The 19,443-nt window shown below is 32.0% G+C and overlaps 1 protein-coding gene across 1 annotated transcript in view; it reads left to right on the top strand.

Moving 5' to 3' along the window:
- LOC143232873 (uncharacterized) overlaps positions 1–16,856 on the top strand; it is a 68,674-nt gene extending 51,818 nt beyond the window's left edge. Inside the window, exon 3 of the mRNA XM_076468861.1 lies at positions 12,261–16,856. Coding sequence (XP_076324976.1) covers positions 12,261–13,310 — 1,050 coding nt within the window. The 3' untranslated portion in view covers positions 13,311–16,856. The remainder of the gene's footprint in view (positions 1–12,260) is intronic.
- The last annotated feature ends 2,587 nt before the right edge of the window (positions 16,857–19,443 follow it).

Below are 19,443 nucleotides of genomic sequence, written 5' to 3'. Positions count from 1 at the left end.
AATCTCCTCGGTTACCATAAAAATGTATACAACTTTAAGCAATATTCATACTGAGATTATATTCAGGCAAAACCATGATTATGAATGTTGTTATTCAACCAGTTAGAACTTATAAACTTTTGATATTCCCTTAGCGAATGTGTAATAATGATTACTTATAATTATGATGAATGACATCATAAAATAGGCTGTCTTACCCTAGTGGTTAACATGCCTTAAAACTAAGTCAGGCATTTTAACCACTAGATTATTTTTTTAACTCGGACAAGAAGGTTCAAGTTTTGAGTGTACAGAATTACTGTTTCTCAGTTTCCCGCTGGTACAGCTGTACGTCTACGGATTTACAAAGCTAAAATCAGGGGAGTCGATACCCCTCGGTGGATTCAGCAGATAGCCCGATGTGGCTTTCTATAAGAAAACACACACATCTGTTTTTTTATAGTCTATTCTGTAATTTTTTATAATTACAACTTTCAATGACATTTATTGTTTTATATCAAACCAAAGTTTACTGTACATTTACATTTAAGTCAGATGTGATGTTTGAATGTAACATGTCTTTACAGCTTTCTCGTTGTAGCTTACTCTCAGTTGAATAGAATAGTCATATCTCAATTGAATAGCATAGTCATATCTCAGTTGAGTAGCATAGTCATATCTCAGTTGAATAGCATAGTCATATCTCAGTTGAGTAGCATAGTCATATCTCAGTTGAATAGCATAGTCATATCTCAGTTGAATAGAATAGTCATATCTCAGTTGAATAGCATAGTCATATCTCAGTTGAATAGAATAGTCATATCTCAGTTTAATAGCATAGTCATATCTCAGTTGAATAGCATAGTCATATCTCAGTTGAATAGCATAGTCATATCTCAGTTGAATAGCATAGTAATATCTCAGTTGAATAGCATAGTCATATCTCAGTTGAATAGCATAGTCATATCTCAGTTGAATAGCATAGTCATATCTCAGTTGAATAGCATAGTCATATCTCAGTTGAATAGAATAGTCATATCTCAGTTGAATAGCATAGTCATATCTCAGTTGAATAGCATAGTCATATCTCAGTTGAATAGGATAGTCATATCTCAGTTGAATAAAATAGTCATATCTCAGTTGAATAGCATAGTCATATCTCAGTTGAATAGAATAGTCATATCTCAGTTGAATAGAATAGTCATATCTCAGTTGAATAGAATAGTCATATCTCAGTTGAATAGCATAGTCATATCTCAGTTGAATAGAATAGTCATATCTCAGTTGAATAGAATAGTCATATCTCAGTTGAATAGCATAGTCATATCTCAGTTGAATAGCATAGTCATATCTCAGTTGAATAGGATAGTCATATCTCAGTTGAATAGAATAGTCATATCTCAGTTGAATAGCATAGTCATATCTCAGTTGAATAGAATAGTCATATCTCAGTTGAATAGCATAGTCATATCTCAGTTGAATAGCATAGTCATATCTCAGAATAGCATAGAATATCTCAGTTGAATAGAATAGTCATATCTCAGTTGAATAGGATAGTCATATCTCAGTTGAATAGCATAGTCATATCTCAGTTGAATAGAATAGTCATATCTCAGTTGAATAGCATAGTCATATCTCAGTTGAATAGAATAGTCATATCTCAGTTGAATAGAATAGTCATATCTCAGTTGAATAGAATAGTCATATCTCAGTTGAATAGAATAGTCATATCTCAGTTGAATAGCATAGTCATATCTCAGTTGAATAGAATAGTCATATCTCAGTTGAATAGCATAGTCATATCTCAGTTGAATAGCATAGTCATATCTCAGTTGAATAGAATAGTCATATCTCAGTTGAATAGCATAGTCATATCTCAGTTGAATAGCATAGTCATATCTCAGTTGAATAGCATAGTCATATCTCAGTTGAATAGCATAGTCATATCTCAGTTGAATAGCATAGTCATATCTCAGTTGAATAGCATAGTCATATCTCAGTTGAATAGCATAGTCATATCTCAGTTGAATAGCATAGTCATATCTCAGTTGAATAGAATAGTCATATCTCAGTTGAATAGCATAGTCATATCTCAGTTGAATAGCATAGTCATATCTCAGTTGAATAGCATAGTCATATCTCAGTTGAATAGCATAGTCATATCTCAGTTGAATAGCATAGTCATATCTCAGTTGAATAGCATAGTCATATCTCAGTTGAATAGCATAGTCATATCTCAGTTGAATAGCATAGTCATATCTCAGTTGAATAGAATAGTCATATCTCAGTTGAATAGCATAGTCATATCTCAGTTGAATAGTCATATCTCATAGTCATATCTCAGTTGAATAGCATAGTCATATCTCAGTTGAATAGCATAGTCATATCAGTTGAATCAGTCATATCTCAGTTGAATAGCATAGTCATATCTCAGTTGAATAATAGTCATATCTCAGTTGAATCATATCTCAGTTGAATAGCATAGTCATATCTCAGTTGAATAGCATGAATAGCATAGTCATATCTCAGTTGAATAGAATAGTCATATCTCAGTTGAATAGCATAGTCATATCTCAGTTGAATAGCATAGTCATATCTCAGTTGAATAGCATAGTCATATCTCAGTTGAATAGCATAGTCATATCTCAGTTGAATAGCATAGTCATATCTCAGTTGAATAGCATAGTCATATCTCAGTTGAATAGCATAGTCATATCTCAGTTGAATAGCATAGTCATATCTCAGTTGAATCATAGTCATTGAATAGCATAGTCATATCTCAGTTGAATAGCATAGTCATATCTCAGAATTGAATAGCATAGTCATATCTCAGTTGAATAGCATAGTCATATCTCAGTTGAATAGCATAGTCATATCTCAGTTGAATAGCATAGTCATATCTCAGTTGAATAGCATAGTCATATCTCAGTTGAATAGCATAGTCATATCTCAGTTGAATAGCATAGTCATATCTCAGTTGAATAGCATAGTCATATCTCAGTTGAATAGAATAGTCATATCTCAGTTGAATAGCATAGTCATATCTCAGTTGAATAGCATAGTCATATCTCAGTTGAATAGAATAGTCATATCTCAGTTGAATAGCATAGTCATATCTCAGTTGAATAGAATAGTCATATCTCAGTTGAATAGCATAGTCATATCTCAGTTGAATAGCATAGTCATATCTCAGTTGAATAGAATAGTCATATCTCAGTTGAATAGCATAGTCATATCTCAGTTGAATAGCATAGTCATATCTCAGTTGAATAGAATAGTCATATCTCAGTTGAATAGCATAGTCATATCTCAGTTGAATAGCATAGTCATATCTCAGTTGAATAGCATAGTCATATCTCAGAATGAATAGCATAGAATAGGATCATATCTCAGTTGAATAGCATAGTCATATCTCAGTTGAATAGAATAGTCATATCTCAGTTGAATAGCATAGTCATATCTCAGTTGAATAGAATAGTCATATCTCAGTTGAATAGAATAGTCATATCTCAGTTGAATAGGATAGTCATATCTCAGTTGAATAGCATAGTCATATCTCAGTTGAATAGGATAGTCATATCTCAGTTGAATAGCATAGTCATATCTCAGTTGAATAGCATAGTCATATCTCAGTTGAATAGAATAGTCATATCTCAGTTGAATAGAATAGTCATATCTCAGTTGAATATGATAGTCATATCTCAGTTGAATAGAATAGTCATATCTAGTTGAATAGCATAGTCATATCTCAGTTGAATAGTCATAGTCATATCTCAGTTGAATAGTCATATAGTCATATCTCAGTTGAATAGCATAGTCATATCTCAGTTGAATAGCATAGTCATATCTCAGTTGAATAGCATAGTCATATCTCAGTTGAATAGCATAGTCATATCTCAGTTGAATAGCATAGTCATATCTCAGTTGAATAGCATAGTCATATCTCAGTTGAATAGAATAGTCATATCTCAGTTGAATAGCATAGTCATATCTCAGTTGAATAGCATAGTCATATCTCAGTTGAATAGCATAGTCATATCTCAGTTGAATAGCATAGTCATATCTCAGTTGAATAGCATAGTCATATCTCAGTTGAATAGCATAGTCATATCTCAGTTGAATAGCATAGTCATATCTCAGTTGAATAGAATAGTCATATCTCAGTTGAATAGCATAGTCATATCTCAGTTGAATAGAATAGTCATATCTCAGTTGAATAGCATAGTCATATCTCAGTTGAATAGCATAGTCATATCTCAGTTGAATAGCATAGTCATATCTCAGTTGAATAGCATAGTCATATCTCAGTTGAATAGCATAGTCATATCTCAGTTGAATAGCATAGTCATATCTCAGCTGAATAGCATAGTCATATCTCAGTTGAATAGCATAGTCATATCTCAGTTGAATAGCATAGTCATATCTCAGTTGAATAGCATAGTCATATCTCAGTTGAATAGCATAGTCATATCTCAGTTGAATAGCATAGTCATATCTCAGTTGAATAGCATAGTCATATCTCAGTTGAATAGCATAGTCATATCTCAGCTGAATAGCATAGATCTCATAGCATAGTCATATCTCAGCTGAATAGCATAGTCATATCTCAGCTGAATAGCATAGTCATATCTCAGCTGAATAGCATAGTCATATCTCAGCTGAATAGCATAGTCATATCTCAGCTGAATAGCATAGTCATATCTCAGTTGAATAGCATAGTCATATCTCAGTTGAATAGCATAGTCATATCTCAGCTGAATAGCATAGTCATATCTCAGTTGAATAGAATAGTCATATCTCAGAATCATAGTCATATCTCAGTTGAATAGCATAGTCATATCTCAGCTGAATAGCATAGTCATATCTCAGCTGAATAGCATAGTCATATCTCAGTTGAATAGCATAGTCATATCTCAGCTGAATAGTCATAGTAGAATAGTCATATCTCAGCTGAATAGCATAGTCATATCTCAGCTGAATAGCATAGTCATATCTCAGCTGAATCATAGTCATATCTCAGCTGAATAGCATAGTCATATCTCAGCTGAATAGCATAGTCATATCTCAGCTGAATAGCATAGTCATATCTCAGCTGAATAGCATAGTCATATCTCAGCTGAATAGCATAGTCATATCTCAGCTGAATAGCATAGTCATATCTCAGTTGAATAGCATAGTCATATCTCAGCTGAATAGCATAGTCATATCTCAGTTGAATAGCATAGTCATATCTCAGTTGAATAGCATAGTCATATCTCAGTTGAATAGCATAGTCATATCTCAGTTGAATAGCATAGTCATATCTCAGTTGAATAGAATAGTCATATCTCAGTTGAATAGCATAGTCATATCTCAGTTGAATCATAGTCATATCTCAGTTGAATAGCATAGTCATATCTCAGTTGAATAGCATAGTCATATCTCAGTTGAATAGCATAGTCATATCTCAGTTGAATAGCATAGTCATATCTCAGTTGAATAGCATAGTCATATCTCAGTTGAATAGCATAGTCATATCTCAGTTGAATAGCATAGTCATATCTCAGCTGAATAGCATAGTCATATCTCAGTTGAATAGCATAGTCATATCTCAGCTGAATAGCATAGTCATATCTCAGTTGAATAGCATAGTCATATCTCAGCTGAATAGCATAGTCATATCTCAGCTGAATAGCATAGTCATATCTCAGCTGAATAGCATAGTCATATCTCAGCTGAATAGCATAGTCATATCTCAGCTGAATAGCATAGTCATATCTCAGCTGAATAGCATAGTCATATCTCAGCTGAATAGCATAGTCATATCTCAGCTGAATAGCATAGTCATATCTCAGTTGAATAGCATAGTCATATCTCAGTTGAATAGAATAGTCATATCTCAGCTGAATAGCATAGTCATATCTCAGTTGAATAGCATAGTCATATCTCAGTTGAATAGAATAGTCATATCTCAGTTGAATAGCATAGTCATATCTCAGTTGAATAGAATAGTCATATCTCAGCTGAATAGCATAGTCATCATAGCATAGTCTCAGTTGAATAGCATAGTCATATCTCAGTGAATAGCATAGTCATATCTCAGTTGAATAGAATAGTCATAGTCATATCTCAGTTGAATAGCATAGTCATATCTCAGTTGAATAGCATAGTCATATCTCAGTTGAATAGAATAGTCATATCTCAGTTGAATAGTCATATCTCAGTTGAATAGAATAGTCATATCTCAGTTGAATAGCATAGTCATATCTCAGTTGTCATAGTCATATCTCAGTTGAATAGTCATAGTCATATCTCAGTTGAATAGCATAGTCATATCTCAGTAGCATAGTCATATCTCAGCTGAATAGTCATATCTCAGTTGAATAGCATAGTCATATCTCAGCTGAATAGCATAGTCATATCTCAGTTGAATAGCATAGTCATATCTCAGTTGAATAGCATAGTCATATCTCAGTTGAATAGAATAGTCATATAGTCATATCTCAGTTGAATAGAATAGTCATATCTCAGCTGAATAGCATAGTCATATCTCAGCTGAATAGCATAGTCATATCTCAGCTGAATAGCATAGTCATATCTCTGAATAGCATAGTCATATCTCAGCTGAATAGCATAGTCATATCTCAGCTGAATAGCATAGTCATATCTCAGCTGAATAGCATAGTCATATCTCAGCTGAATAGCATAGTCATATCTCAGTTGAATAGCATAGTCATATCTCAGCTGAATAGCATAGTCATATCTCAGCTGAATAGCATAGTCATATCTCAGCTGAATAGCATAGTCATATCTCAGTTGAATAGCATAGTCATATCTCAGCTGAATAGCATAGTCATATCTCAGCTGAATAGCATAGTCATATCTCAGCTGAATAGCATAGTCATATCTCAGCTGAATAGCATAGTCATATCTCAGCTGAATAGCATAGTCATATCTCAGCTGAATAGCATAGTCATATCTCAGCTGAATAGCATAGTCATATCTCAGCTGAATAGCATAGTCATATCTCAGCTGAATAGCATAGTCATATCTCAGCTGAATAGCATAGTCATATCTCAGCTGAATAGCATAGTCATATCTCAGCTGAATAGCATAGTCATATCTCAGCTGAATAGCATAGTCATATCTCAGCTGAATAGCATAGTCATATCTCAGTTGAATAGCATAGTCATATCTCAGCTGAATAGCATAGTCATATCTCAGCTGAATAGCATAGTCATATCTCAGCTGAATAGCATAGTCATATCTCAGCTGAATAGCATAGTCATATCTCAGCTGAATAGCATAGTCATATCTCAGCTGAATAGCATAGTCATATCTCAGCTGAATAGCATAGTCATATCTCAGCTGAATAGCATAGTCATATCTCAGCTGAATAGCATAGTCATATCTCAGCTGAATAGCATAGTCATATCTCAGTTGAATAGCATAGTCATATCTCAGCTGAATAGCATAGTCATATCTCAGCTGAATAATAGTCATATCAGAATCATAGTCATCTCAGCTGAATAGCATAGTCATATCTCAGCTGAATAGCATAGTCATATCTCAGCTGAATAGCATAGTCATATCTCAGCTGAATAGCATAGTCATATCTCAGCTGAATAGAATAGTCATATCTCAGAATTGAATAGCATAGTCATATCTCAGCATGAATAGGATAGTCATATCTCAGCTGAATAGCATAGTCATATCTCAGCTGAATAGCATAGTCATATCTCAGCTGAATAGCATAGTCATATCTCAGCTGAATAGCATAGTCATATCTCAGCTGAATAGCATAGTCATATCTCAGTTGAATAGCATAGTCATATCTCAGCTGAATAGCATAGTCATATCTCAGCTGAATAGAATAGTCATATCTCAGCTGAATAGCATAGTCATATCTCAGCTGAATAGAATAGTCATATCTCAGCTGAATAGCATTGAATAGCATAGTCATATCTCAGCTGAATAGCATAGTCATATCTCAGCTGAATAGCATAGTCATATCTCAGCTGAATAGAATAGTCATATCTCAGCTGAATAGCATAGTCATATCTCAGCTGAATAGCATAGTCATATCTCAGCTGAATAGCATAGTCATATCTCAGCTGAATAGCATAGTCATATCTCAGTTGAATAGAATAGTCATATCTCAGCTGAATAGCATAGTCATATCTCAGCTGAATAATAGTCATATCTCAGCTGAATAGTATAGTCATATCTCAGTTGAATAGCATAGTCATATCTCAGCTGAATAGAATAGTCATATCTCAGTTGAATAGAATAGTCATATCTCAGTTGAATATGATAGTCATATTTCAGTTGAATAGAATAGTCATATCTAGTTGAATAGCATAGTCATATCTCAGTTGAATAGTCATAGTCATATCTCAGTTGAATAGTCATAGTCATATCTCAGTTGAATAACATAGTCATATCTCAGTTGAATAGAATAGTCATATCTCAGTTGAATAGCATAGTCATATCTCAGTTGAATAGAATAGTCATATCTCAGTTGAATAGAATAGTCATATCTCAGTTGAATAGCATAGTCATATCTCAGTTGAATATGATAGTCATATCTCAGTTGAATAGAATAGTCATATCTAGTTGAATAGCATAGTCATATCTCAGTTGAATAGTCATAGTCATATCTCAGTTGAATAGTCATAGTCATATCTTAGTTGAATAACATAGTCATATCTCAGTTGAATAGAATAGTCATATCTCAGTTGAATAGCATAGTCATATCTCAGTTGAATTGGATAGTCATATCTCAGTTGAATAGCATAGTCATATCTCAGTTGAATAGCATAGTCATATCTCAGTTGAATAGCATAGTCATATCTCAGTTGAATAGAATAGTCATATCTCAGTTGAATAGCATAGTCATATCTCAGTTGAATAGCATAGTCATATCTCAGTTGAATAGGATAGTCATATCTCAGTTGAATAGAATAGTCATATCTCAGTTGAATAGCATAGTCATATCTCAGTTGAATAGCATAGTCATATCTCAGTTGAATAGAATAGTCATATCTCAGCTGAATAGCATAGTCATATCTCAGCTGAATAGCATAGTCATATCTCAGCTGAATAGAATAGTCATATCTCAGTTGAATAGCATAGTCATATCTCAGTTGAATAGCATAGTCATATCTCAGTTGAATAGCATAGTCATATCTCAGTTGAATAGCATAGTCATATCTCAGTTGAATAGAATAGTCATATCTCAGTTGAATAGAATAGTCATATCTCAGTTGAATAGCATAGTCATATCTCAGTTGAATAGTCATAGTCATATCTCAGTTGAATAACATAGTCATATCTCAGTTGAATAGTCATAGTTTTAACCTGAATTTTTGTTATGATTTTTCATTACACAAATAGCACTTTACTACTTTCAGTGGCAGAGTTTCTTTACAAATACAAATTACTTATTTATTTTTACTGCTTTTTACAACCATGAACGTTTGTCGTTTCAAAAATGTTTTCGCAGAGAAAATTCTCATTTGTTATTTACTCATTTATTATCATTATATTTGTTTTGATGTTAGACGTATCACTTTGTTACTAACTGTTGTTTTGAATCTAGAGTTTTTCTCTTTTAATTTAAATGTGGTTAAAAGAAGTGTTTAAGTCGAGCCTGTAATTTAACATTTTGAGTATCCTTAAATATATCTAAAGTGTTTTCTGGTGATTAAAGGACTTGACTCACAATCTGCGAGTCATGGATTCAAATCCCACCTTCGAATGTGCTTGCTATTTCGGACGTAAAAACTTATAAAGTGATGGTTAATCTAACTATACGTTGGTGAAAATTAGCCTTAGACTTAGCGGTTTGTAGTATCAGCTAGCTAGCTACCTCCGCTATCACTTCAAAAGTAGGGACAGCTGACGCAGTAATTTTCGAGTAATTTTGCGCGAAATTCAGTAAACAAATTTTTAAGAAACCATAGAGGTTTCGTATTCATCATTATTAAATAGGTTTTAAACAAATTTATTTTTTGTCTCAAAAGTTTATATGGTGTTAACTGTAGTTTCAAGAAATGTCAGTTTACATTTTCCATTTTGATATTCTTTAGGTTTAGGTTGATTATGTCTTAGTTCTTAGAATATGTTGTATAAAAATTCGAAATGCATCTCACCCATTCAACCCCTGAAAAAACACGGAGTTATTCGGAGATGACATAGAATGGTCAGATCCACACGTCAACGTCTTGATCACTCCTAAGAGGAGGAAAGAGTTAAGGGTATAGTTTTGATGACTACAAGACTAAAGCATGAATCTAAAAATATAAAATACTTAAATTTTCTTTAAAATGTAGTATGTATATACTATTTTTATTTATCCATTTAAACTCAGAAGAAGAGATCTACCTTCAAAAGTGTCTTTAATTATTCTTATCAATAAGCCAAAACTAAATATTCTTTAATACTTGTTTATAACATCATAAACTGTATTTGTTTCTTTTATTTACGTTTTCAGGCTCATATTTGTTGATCAAATGCTATCTATTTCTAAAAGTACTTATCAGTTCGCGTTGTGCTAAAAGTCTAGTTTTCATGGAACTATTCTATAACTGTGTAAGCACTATAAAACTTAGTTTGTAGGTGAGCTATTTGTGTATAAGATCGACGTTTGAAGAAAATAAAGAAACTTTTTACAACGCCTTCCACCCGTGATACCGTTTGTAACTTTTTCAAAGCCTTTCATCTTTTTTTTAACTATTTTATTTTTCGTTTTTATTTGATCTCACACTGGTACAAAATGTAAATGAAAGTAAACATCCATTACTTAATGGTTATTCATTCATAAATAAATGTTAAACTTCACTATCTTAGCTAGATTAACTTAAGTTATGGTACGTTAAACAAGTTATGATGTTTTAGCTAAGTTTAGTTAAGTTTATCCATATAAACATGGATAGTAAGAATTTATTGATCTGTATAAATTGCTATACTGATCGGGTATAAATCGTAACTAAAACTAAAGATGATTTGCTACGAAATAATTCTCTCTAAGAATATCAGAGCATCTCTCAGTTCTCTATTAACAATCAAGCATTCGGCCATCTTGTGGTCGTTTCTATATTACTGACTGAATGAATCTGTGAGGGATTTAAATGTTATATATTGCAGCATTCTAACTCATAAAAAAGAAACACATGAGCATTAACATCCTGTGATTAAGTAACTTTATTTGTTATTAAAAACACGTTCTGTAAATTTAGAGTCGAAAACCTTTTTAGTTTAACTAAAAAAGCAGTGAATGTACCTAGCAAAACAATAATATTTTTATATGTTTCATGAAGTCAGTAAATTTTAAGTTCATTGATATATACTTAAAAGAAAACAAATTACCAAATGTCATAATCTGTTAAATATAACGCACCTATACGTTTCTCACACATTTTATATTGAGAAAAATAATTTATTCTATTAACGCTACTCTGTCATTTTTCTTTCTTCGCATGACATGTTAGTCAGAACTATTGTTGCCGTCAGGAAGATTATGTCAAAACTTCATTTAAAAAAGAAGTGTAATATATTAGGTCTTCAAACAATGTCTGGTAAACCATGATGTATATTGGATTACTTAATATTTCCTGCTTGTTTTACTAACATTCTGTGATAACTAGTTTGTGGTATATTTTCATATATTTAAGCATAAGCATGAAAGTTTAATTGTTTATTATATAAAGTTGATCGTTACGTATTTCAATAAATTTTAATTATTTAAACAAGTGTATTTTAATTTTATCCATTTACCATACTTTTACAAGTTAACTTCATTCTTAAAAATGTAATTCTAAAGTTTGAGTTTTTTTCACTGTTTGAAATTGTTGAAATAAGATGGAAACGATGCCAGAATCATTTGTCTTCAGGTTTCTGGGTACATCTTTTTACTGAAGACCTATGGAATAAATTGTCATCGGCAGTAGTTGAGCCCAGTTATTTACAGGAGTTTAAGTGGGGAATCGATGATTTTCTTTAAAAAAAAAGGGGGTTTAAGCTTTTACTTTTCTCAATGAATGGTGTGTAAGAAGCGTCTTGAAGGACTATTGCATTGTTTTCCATATTTGTCATGTTACACCAGCAGAACGATCTTTTATATTAATAAAAGAATCAGCTCACAATACTAAGTTATAAGTTTGTATGGCCATAATCCAAGATCGTGAGTTGTAAATTGGATATTTAATTTTAATTCAGTAAACGTTTTCTTGGCAGTGAGTGTATGTTAAGATGTTTACAATTTTTAAAAATAATTTGGTTATGTTTTTTTATATTTTCAGAACTCCATTCGTCACAATCTTTCATTGAACAAAAGTTTTATCAAAGTTCCTCGCAGTAAAGATGAACCAGGTAAAGGAGGGTTTTGGAAACTGGACCCTAATCACGCTAAATCGCTTGTAGATGGCGTCTTCAAGAAACGTCGTCCTGCACAGAAGCGACCTAATAGTGGATTTCCGAAAAAGGTTCGAAAAGAGAAAAATGCAAAATTTCCAACTGAAAACAAAAGTCAGTTGGCATCAGATATAATTCAGGACACCCCTCCAGGATCAGCAGGGTCGAATGTTTGTATGAATGGAGAACTTCATAGTATTGCTGACAGTTTAGGACGTTTAACAGATACAGCCCCAAAGAAGCTTTCTTCGGTTTTGAATATGGAAACAATCAACTTTACTCTCACAATACCCGATGAACCAGTTGCTGCGGACAGTAATTCTACCGGTATTGTTCATCATAACCAGGAAAAGGATGAGTTTTACAGTTTAGATGAAGGCCTGCAAGATAATTTAAACGTTCTTTTGAACTACCCGTACACCGAATTGGAAGCATTTCAGAAGCTTCAATGCTCAGAAGAGGCGACACTTGGAAGTCAATCTAACACATTGATGTCTCCTTCTCCTCTCCTTCTGGAGCATGATTTCTTTCCTACCAATACAAACGACTCACCTCTTCCCAATGACTTAGATCTATCGTCTTCTTCTGCAACAGAAACCCTGCAGTTTCCCGATCAAGGTGCAAATCTCCTTTCTTCCGATTGGTGGTCTGGCTTCCAGCAAACTCAAAACGACCTTCTTTGTTTGACGCCATCTTTGCTCAACTTTTCGTTGCCGCCCTCATCTTCATCTAATCCTAGTCACCTCGGGGAGAATTCTAGCGCCCTTTATTCATCAGTGCTAACACTACCTGCAAGTCCTTCAGGCGCTGGATTTGACCAGCAGATGGCAGTACAAGAAACGGGTAGTCAGCCGTGGGCCGACTGCAAAGCTGCTCTTGAAGCTGCTGCTCTTGATCTGGAGAGTTTTAATGACTTTGATACCAGTCATGTTTTTTAATGCGTGCTTCTTGAGTTATTATCAAATTATTAGTGTGTTTTGTAAATTTGTGATTTGGTCGTAATAGTATTACATTAATAATTAAAGAGCCTATAAATGAGAATTGTTCAAAACACTGCGTAGCCAGGTGTAAATAGTATGAATTACTCAGTCTAATGGTTCTGTATGAGTTTTTCTATAGTTTAAATCAAAGATCGTGAATGATACATATTAGCAAAGTAATGTACATGAAATACCATTTCATGCTGACTAAGTAAACATGACTAGTATATGATTAAAGTTTTAGTAAATTGACGAATAAATCTTTCGAGCATACACTAAATAAGCTGATTAAATTGTAATAACGTTTATCTGTGTATATATTTACGGATTTATTCGGTAAACTTCAAAACAGAGTGCTTGCAGGGTTTAGATTGTCTCAAAATGAGGGTTACAAAATAATATGTATCATTTACTACTATATTTCAATAATCATACAACAATTAGCGTGACCAACAACTGGAAACAACGCTTTATGCTGTGTTTTACTTTAGATCAAATGCTAAGTAAAGCCAAGTAATTGTAGTCGTTGAGTTAAATTGTTAACGATGCATCGGTGTGTGCCTCATACCCACACTTGCGTTTATTGTCTTAAGCTTTCACAGAATTATGCATTGTGTGATTTTATTCTCTTACAGACCTAGAAGTGAGTAAGTTATGAAATAATTAAGATATAAAATGTTTGAATAATATTTTAAAACTTAGTATGCTTGTTCTTTGATTATTTGTTAACATATTTTGCAAGAGTCAATCAAAATGTTATCGAAAAAATTCTAAAACATAGATACAAACTTTAGGAATACAGTTTCTAAAGCTCCCCGTTAGCTGAGGGTTTATAACGCTAAAGACCGGGCTCTATTACCCGTAATGGACCACTTCAGATAGCCCATTGTTTAGCATTGTGTTTAACCACAAAAAAAATACGTTTTTTAGAGTTTTTCGTACAAACGACTTAGGGTAGCATTATAAAACCTAGAAAAACAATTAAGAATTCTAAATTTGTCAATAACTAAAACTGCAACTATTAATTGATAATGTGAACGAAATCCTTTATCGAATGATCTCTTAAACTTACATTAATCATATTTGTTCTAATCACATGCTTTCTTGTTTTAAATTTGTTTTATTAATATTTGTTAAGGATTAAAAATTAGTTTATTACGCACTGACGAATTGGATAATCTCAAACAAAGAAAGTGTGAGTAACAACTTAGAACAAACTTTACACTAATAATAAGTTAAAAAGGCTCATCGAAACGGTTCCAGTTGATAAATAACTATCTTTATGACTTTGTACAGATGTGACCAGCATAATAACATATTCATAACATGTGCCTAACTTCCATTAAAATAGGCGTTAAAAGTAATAGATATATTGTTTCAACTTACCTGCTTCTTTGTGATGAACATTTTGATTTTTTCATTGAAATAAAAAGAAATAATTAATTTAAGTTAGTAAACATATCACACATTACCTTTAACCTCATATGTATATTGGTTTTGTTAACTTGTCCCCATTCATACTGTAAAAGCCGAAAGTTCGCTAGTGTCTAAGCATTATGAAATGCACAAGTTCATTTATTTGAAACTTTCCAAGTCAGTGAAAACAACACAAGAAAATAATTCAATATTAGAAGAAGTGCTATAAGTAACTTTTAATGTTAATTTTTTTATATTGAAAACAAGCAAGTTAGAACAAAATAGGTGAAATAATTTGCTCTGTTCCAACTAAAACTTATCAATTAACAGCTAGTGAAGATTATTTATGTACACATTCTTCTTTTACTTTATGGACGTAGAAGGTATAAGGAATCATTTTAATCACGTTTATGTTTAAGTTGCTGTTTTTTTAAGTCATCTCTCTTTATTTCATTTGAAAGAAATAACGAATAAGCATCTTTCATGCTAAACTCTTCTTGATTGTACATGTGAATTGCTTGGATCGGATATTAAATTCGTCGCTGAATATAAGCCAAATCTCACGTAGTAAAATGTAAAGTATGTATAAGAAATATGATTAAGATCATATCGAGGCAATAAATTACGTTGTAATATGTTTTATTTTCAAGAAGTAGAAAAAACAATACTGAAAATGCATTATATACACAACATACGCGTGTGTGTTAACAAGAATTATAGCTTAATTTTACGTACTTTAAAAACAAGCGCTTGTAAAGCCTGTCTGGTTTGATCCAGGATTTCCGAGAAATACGAATCGATCAGATGCCAGATAAATAAGACAGGGTGGTTCTACCTAAATGAAAATGACTTGACGGTCAGGAAAAAAGTTTCAGTTAGTCACTTAATTTACGGGGTGCTTGGAAAAATGACACCTATACGTTAGAAATGAGGAAACTGACACTGTTTAATTTTCATTTACTTCGGAAAACAGTGTGTGAAAATGGACTTCTTTTTGTTATGTTCCTTAATAAATACTTATTATCAATTTTATAACTTTAATAGCAGCAAACAACGGAGTTCGTTAGATTTCCAATAGGGATGCATATAACCAACATTTTTCAGAATAATTTGTCTTGTGTCAAACTTAAATAGTGCAACGTCAAATTCAAGTTTTACATTGCAACAAAATTTAACAAAGTGCATTATAAGCGTCACATTTTCGTTTGCGTTTCAGAAGCTCACTAGTGTCTTTTTCCTTTCATGAAAATGTTGTTTTTATGTATACTTTTATGTTTCCTACATTGTTAATATACTAAAAGAGCGTGATTACAGTATGTTTTGTAAAACTCTTGTTTATTCTGCGCTTTTAATCGTCCGTGAAAGTATAGTTTTGTAAATCAATTACTTGTGTTCATAAGTTTCAACACACTGTAGTTAAGACTTTAGAGAAAGAAAATCACAAATGCTTATTATGTGTAGTGTTCAGCTATATTCACATACTTTTCAATATTTGAATTTATATCGAATTTCAATTCAGTTACATACATTCACAAACGTGATCTATAAAATACAAATTGCAGGTTCATACAACATTTTGCTTCTGAAAATAGTTTTTTGAGGACAATAGCTCGTGACATCTAAATCTCATTTGCGTAGCTTTGTGAATTGTTTCATTAAACATTTGCCTAGAATATTTTAATAAAAAATCGTGTTAATACGATAGGATTTAGTTAATACACTGTTAAATTTCACGTTGTCAAAAATAAACAAGCATATATTTTTTATTTACTAATTTTTCTGTTCTCCTATTTTAAAGCATTTGGATTCGCTTTGGGCATGGACGTACCTTAATAACTTCCGATATAGTGTTTCAAAAACTATTGAAAAAAAATTACACTTAGGAAACCTTTCATATCAGATCTTTCAGCACTTGATGGATTTCATAATACCAAATAAACTAAATAATTAGGAATTTAGTTGTTATTTTCTTTAATTATTTGCTTTCGTGAGGACTTTTATTAATTCGTATTTACTTCTGTTTAAATCAGTATGAACAACATGTATTATTATTATTGTTAAATATTATTTAACATAAAATGCACTCTTAAAATTATCGAACTTCTTTTAAATATAAGTTTCCTTGGGTATTGATTTATAACATTATGTACGTCGAGTTAGCTTCTTTTATAGATTTGGCTTCATTAATTTATAAGCTGCTTTTTACTTCTCATCTATGCAGTTAAATTATTTATGATCAGATATTATTTACATAATTTTACATAATTAGCCACGCATTTCGTTTTTACACAATACAATATTATCCTAATGAAATCAAGCGAATGTCCTGTATACGTCTCAATCTTTTCAAAAGGTATACCTTAAAATAGCACATACTATAACAAGAAGCAACATTTATATTTTAAAAAAAACGAAACTTTATTTAACTCCACACGGATCAAAACCAATTGTTAAATATTATTGTGATCTCTGACTTTTTTTTTTGACAAATAATATTTCAAAGAAGTAAACATGATATTTTCCTTCTAAGATTTAACTATCTTTCTAAAAATGAAATAATGCGTTTACCTTTGTAAAGTTTGTATAAGTAAACTACTTTGACCACTTGTCATAAATTGTACAAATTAAATGCTGCTAACAGGTACAGAAAGAAATTAGAGCACAGGTTTGATCGAAGACATTTTGAGATTGGTTAACATATACACTTGATGCTCTTCTATAAATGAAAACAAAACAGAGCTGGGAACTGAAAAAGGTTATCCTCTCAACTGTTTGAAAAATTCAGATATTCATATTAGTAATGTGCTTCAAATCTTATCCGTTATTATTCCAAACTGTGTGTTAAAATGTTGCTACACTTCAGCAATAATGTGATATTATCCGTCCTGAATTATGATCGCGCTTAAATAAACGAGAGGCGATTGTAAACTCAGAATTACATTAGAGCATGGTGTACAGTCCATTATTAGTACTTAAGTACGATTCATTAAGAATTGAAGATAATAAACTGTTTTGTTTTCATAATATTAACTGTAAAAACAAAATGTTGCTATTACATGTGTCTTACCTATAGAAGAACTTGTAAATTATGCAAAAATATGAATCAATGAATCAAATATATATGTGACATGTTACGTTAGAAAGTTAAATGTCAGTTACTCGTATATTATCTATAGGTCTCTTTAAACTGCCTAACTTTTTTGTTTTTTCATATGATTAACGATACATTTCAAGATAAATATTTTATCTTATCACGTTCCAATGAAGCAAATTAAGACAGGCTTTTGTATTGCAGTAAAACAATTTTTGGCATTACATAAATAAATATATCTTTGTAATTGTGTTTTTTGTAACATACCACTCCTCGAATGATAAAGGTGACAACATGTGGCTCAATTTAAGACGTTCATACTGTAAGCATATTAAGCGAATGGATAAGCTATTGTTATTCATAAAGCCGTCCAGTGTGAATATAATCCGTCCCTCTGAAGATAGCTTATCGTAATCTGGTGTGTTATTTTTTGATCTATAAAGTAACTGGTTTTGAAATGAACAAAGCAAAAAATTGAACTTACTTCATATATTAAAATTTAAATGATTATAGCCTCCGTCCAACTGAATGTTTCTTTATAATATTCCTTTGATTTTGAATTATAATGCTTAAATAGTTTATTTTAGAATGTCTATCAATGTCGATATGACTGTAATTTATTCTTTGAAAATGGAAATTTAACACTGTAGTAAAAAAGAAAAGCATGCTTAAAACGCATGTGTTTAGAAAAGAAATGATCGCATGATCTGAAACAGTTAACAGGTATTTCAATAGATACGTGTTAACATTTTATTCTAGGTTATTATTTTTATTCCACTGTACAACGCTGATTTAAGCGTAAGCTGTTTGATATAAATGTAGATGTAATACTTTATCCAGGCTGTCTCTTTGATGAGTACGTAGCCTAGAATGGTCTAGAACGTGAATAAGAAAAACGTTTTCACATCTACATATATTTTATAGGTGTAATTCTCTTGATCTTCCTGTTTTTGTTAAAGTTTGGGTGTGTGCATTAATAGATAAGCCATTTCAATTTCCCATTCCATTTGATGAGTATATTTATGAGATTTTGTAGACACTAGACTGTAGATAAATTGTACAATACTACTGTCGCGTGGTTTGAAAACGAGTGCTTTGGTGAATAAAGTTCCGTAAAAGCAACTTTGTGTTTAGTTTCTGGTGTAATTTTTGTTTTTGTCTGATCTAACTTGATGGATACCAACATAAACGACAATGGTATTTTTTTTTTCATAAAATAACACAATTTAATAGAAAATGAAACTACAGCTCTGTGTATTCAGAAACTGCCTACATATGCACAGTACAGATAGTGAAAGAAATAGATTTTCCCAGATTTATGCCCCCGTCTCCCTACTGGCTTAGTAGTAAGTCAGTTGACCTTAACACTAAAAATGTAGTTTGATACCCGTGGTGGGCAAAGCACAACTGGCCCATTTACAACAAACAAACTAGAATCCGTGTATGCTTTTTTTTTCTAATAGGTGTATTTGCATGTTTGTTCCTTCTCTGTAATTTAGTAAATACCTTACTTTGTTTACTGTTTCTATCATATTACTACTGTGTTTGCTTCTTTCTTCTGTCAATCCCTTGTTATGCTTGATT

This window comes from Tachypleus tridentatus, chromosome 11, assembly GCF_004210375.1.
Source record: "Tachypleus tridentatus isolate NWPU-2018 chromosome 11, ASM421037v1, whole genome shotgun sequence".
In the NCBI taxonomy this organism is placed as follows: domain Eukaryota; kingdom Metazoa; phylum Arthropoda; class Merostomata; order Xiphosura; family Limulidae; genus Tachypleus; species Tachypleus tridentatus.
Note: the sequence above shows the minus strand (reverse complement) of the source record. Positions and strands in the feature narration are given on the sequence as shown.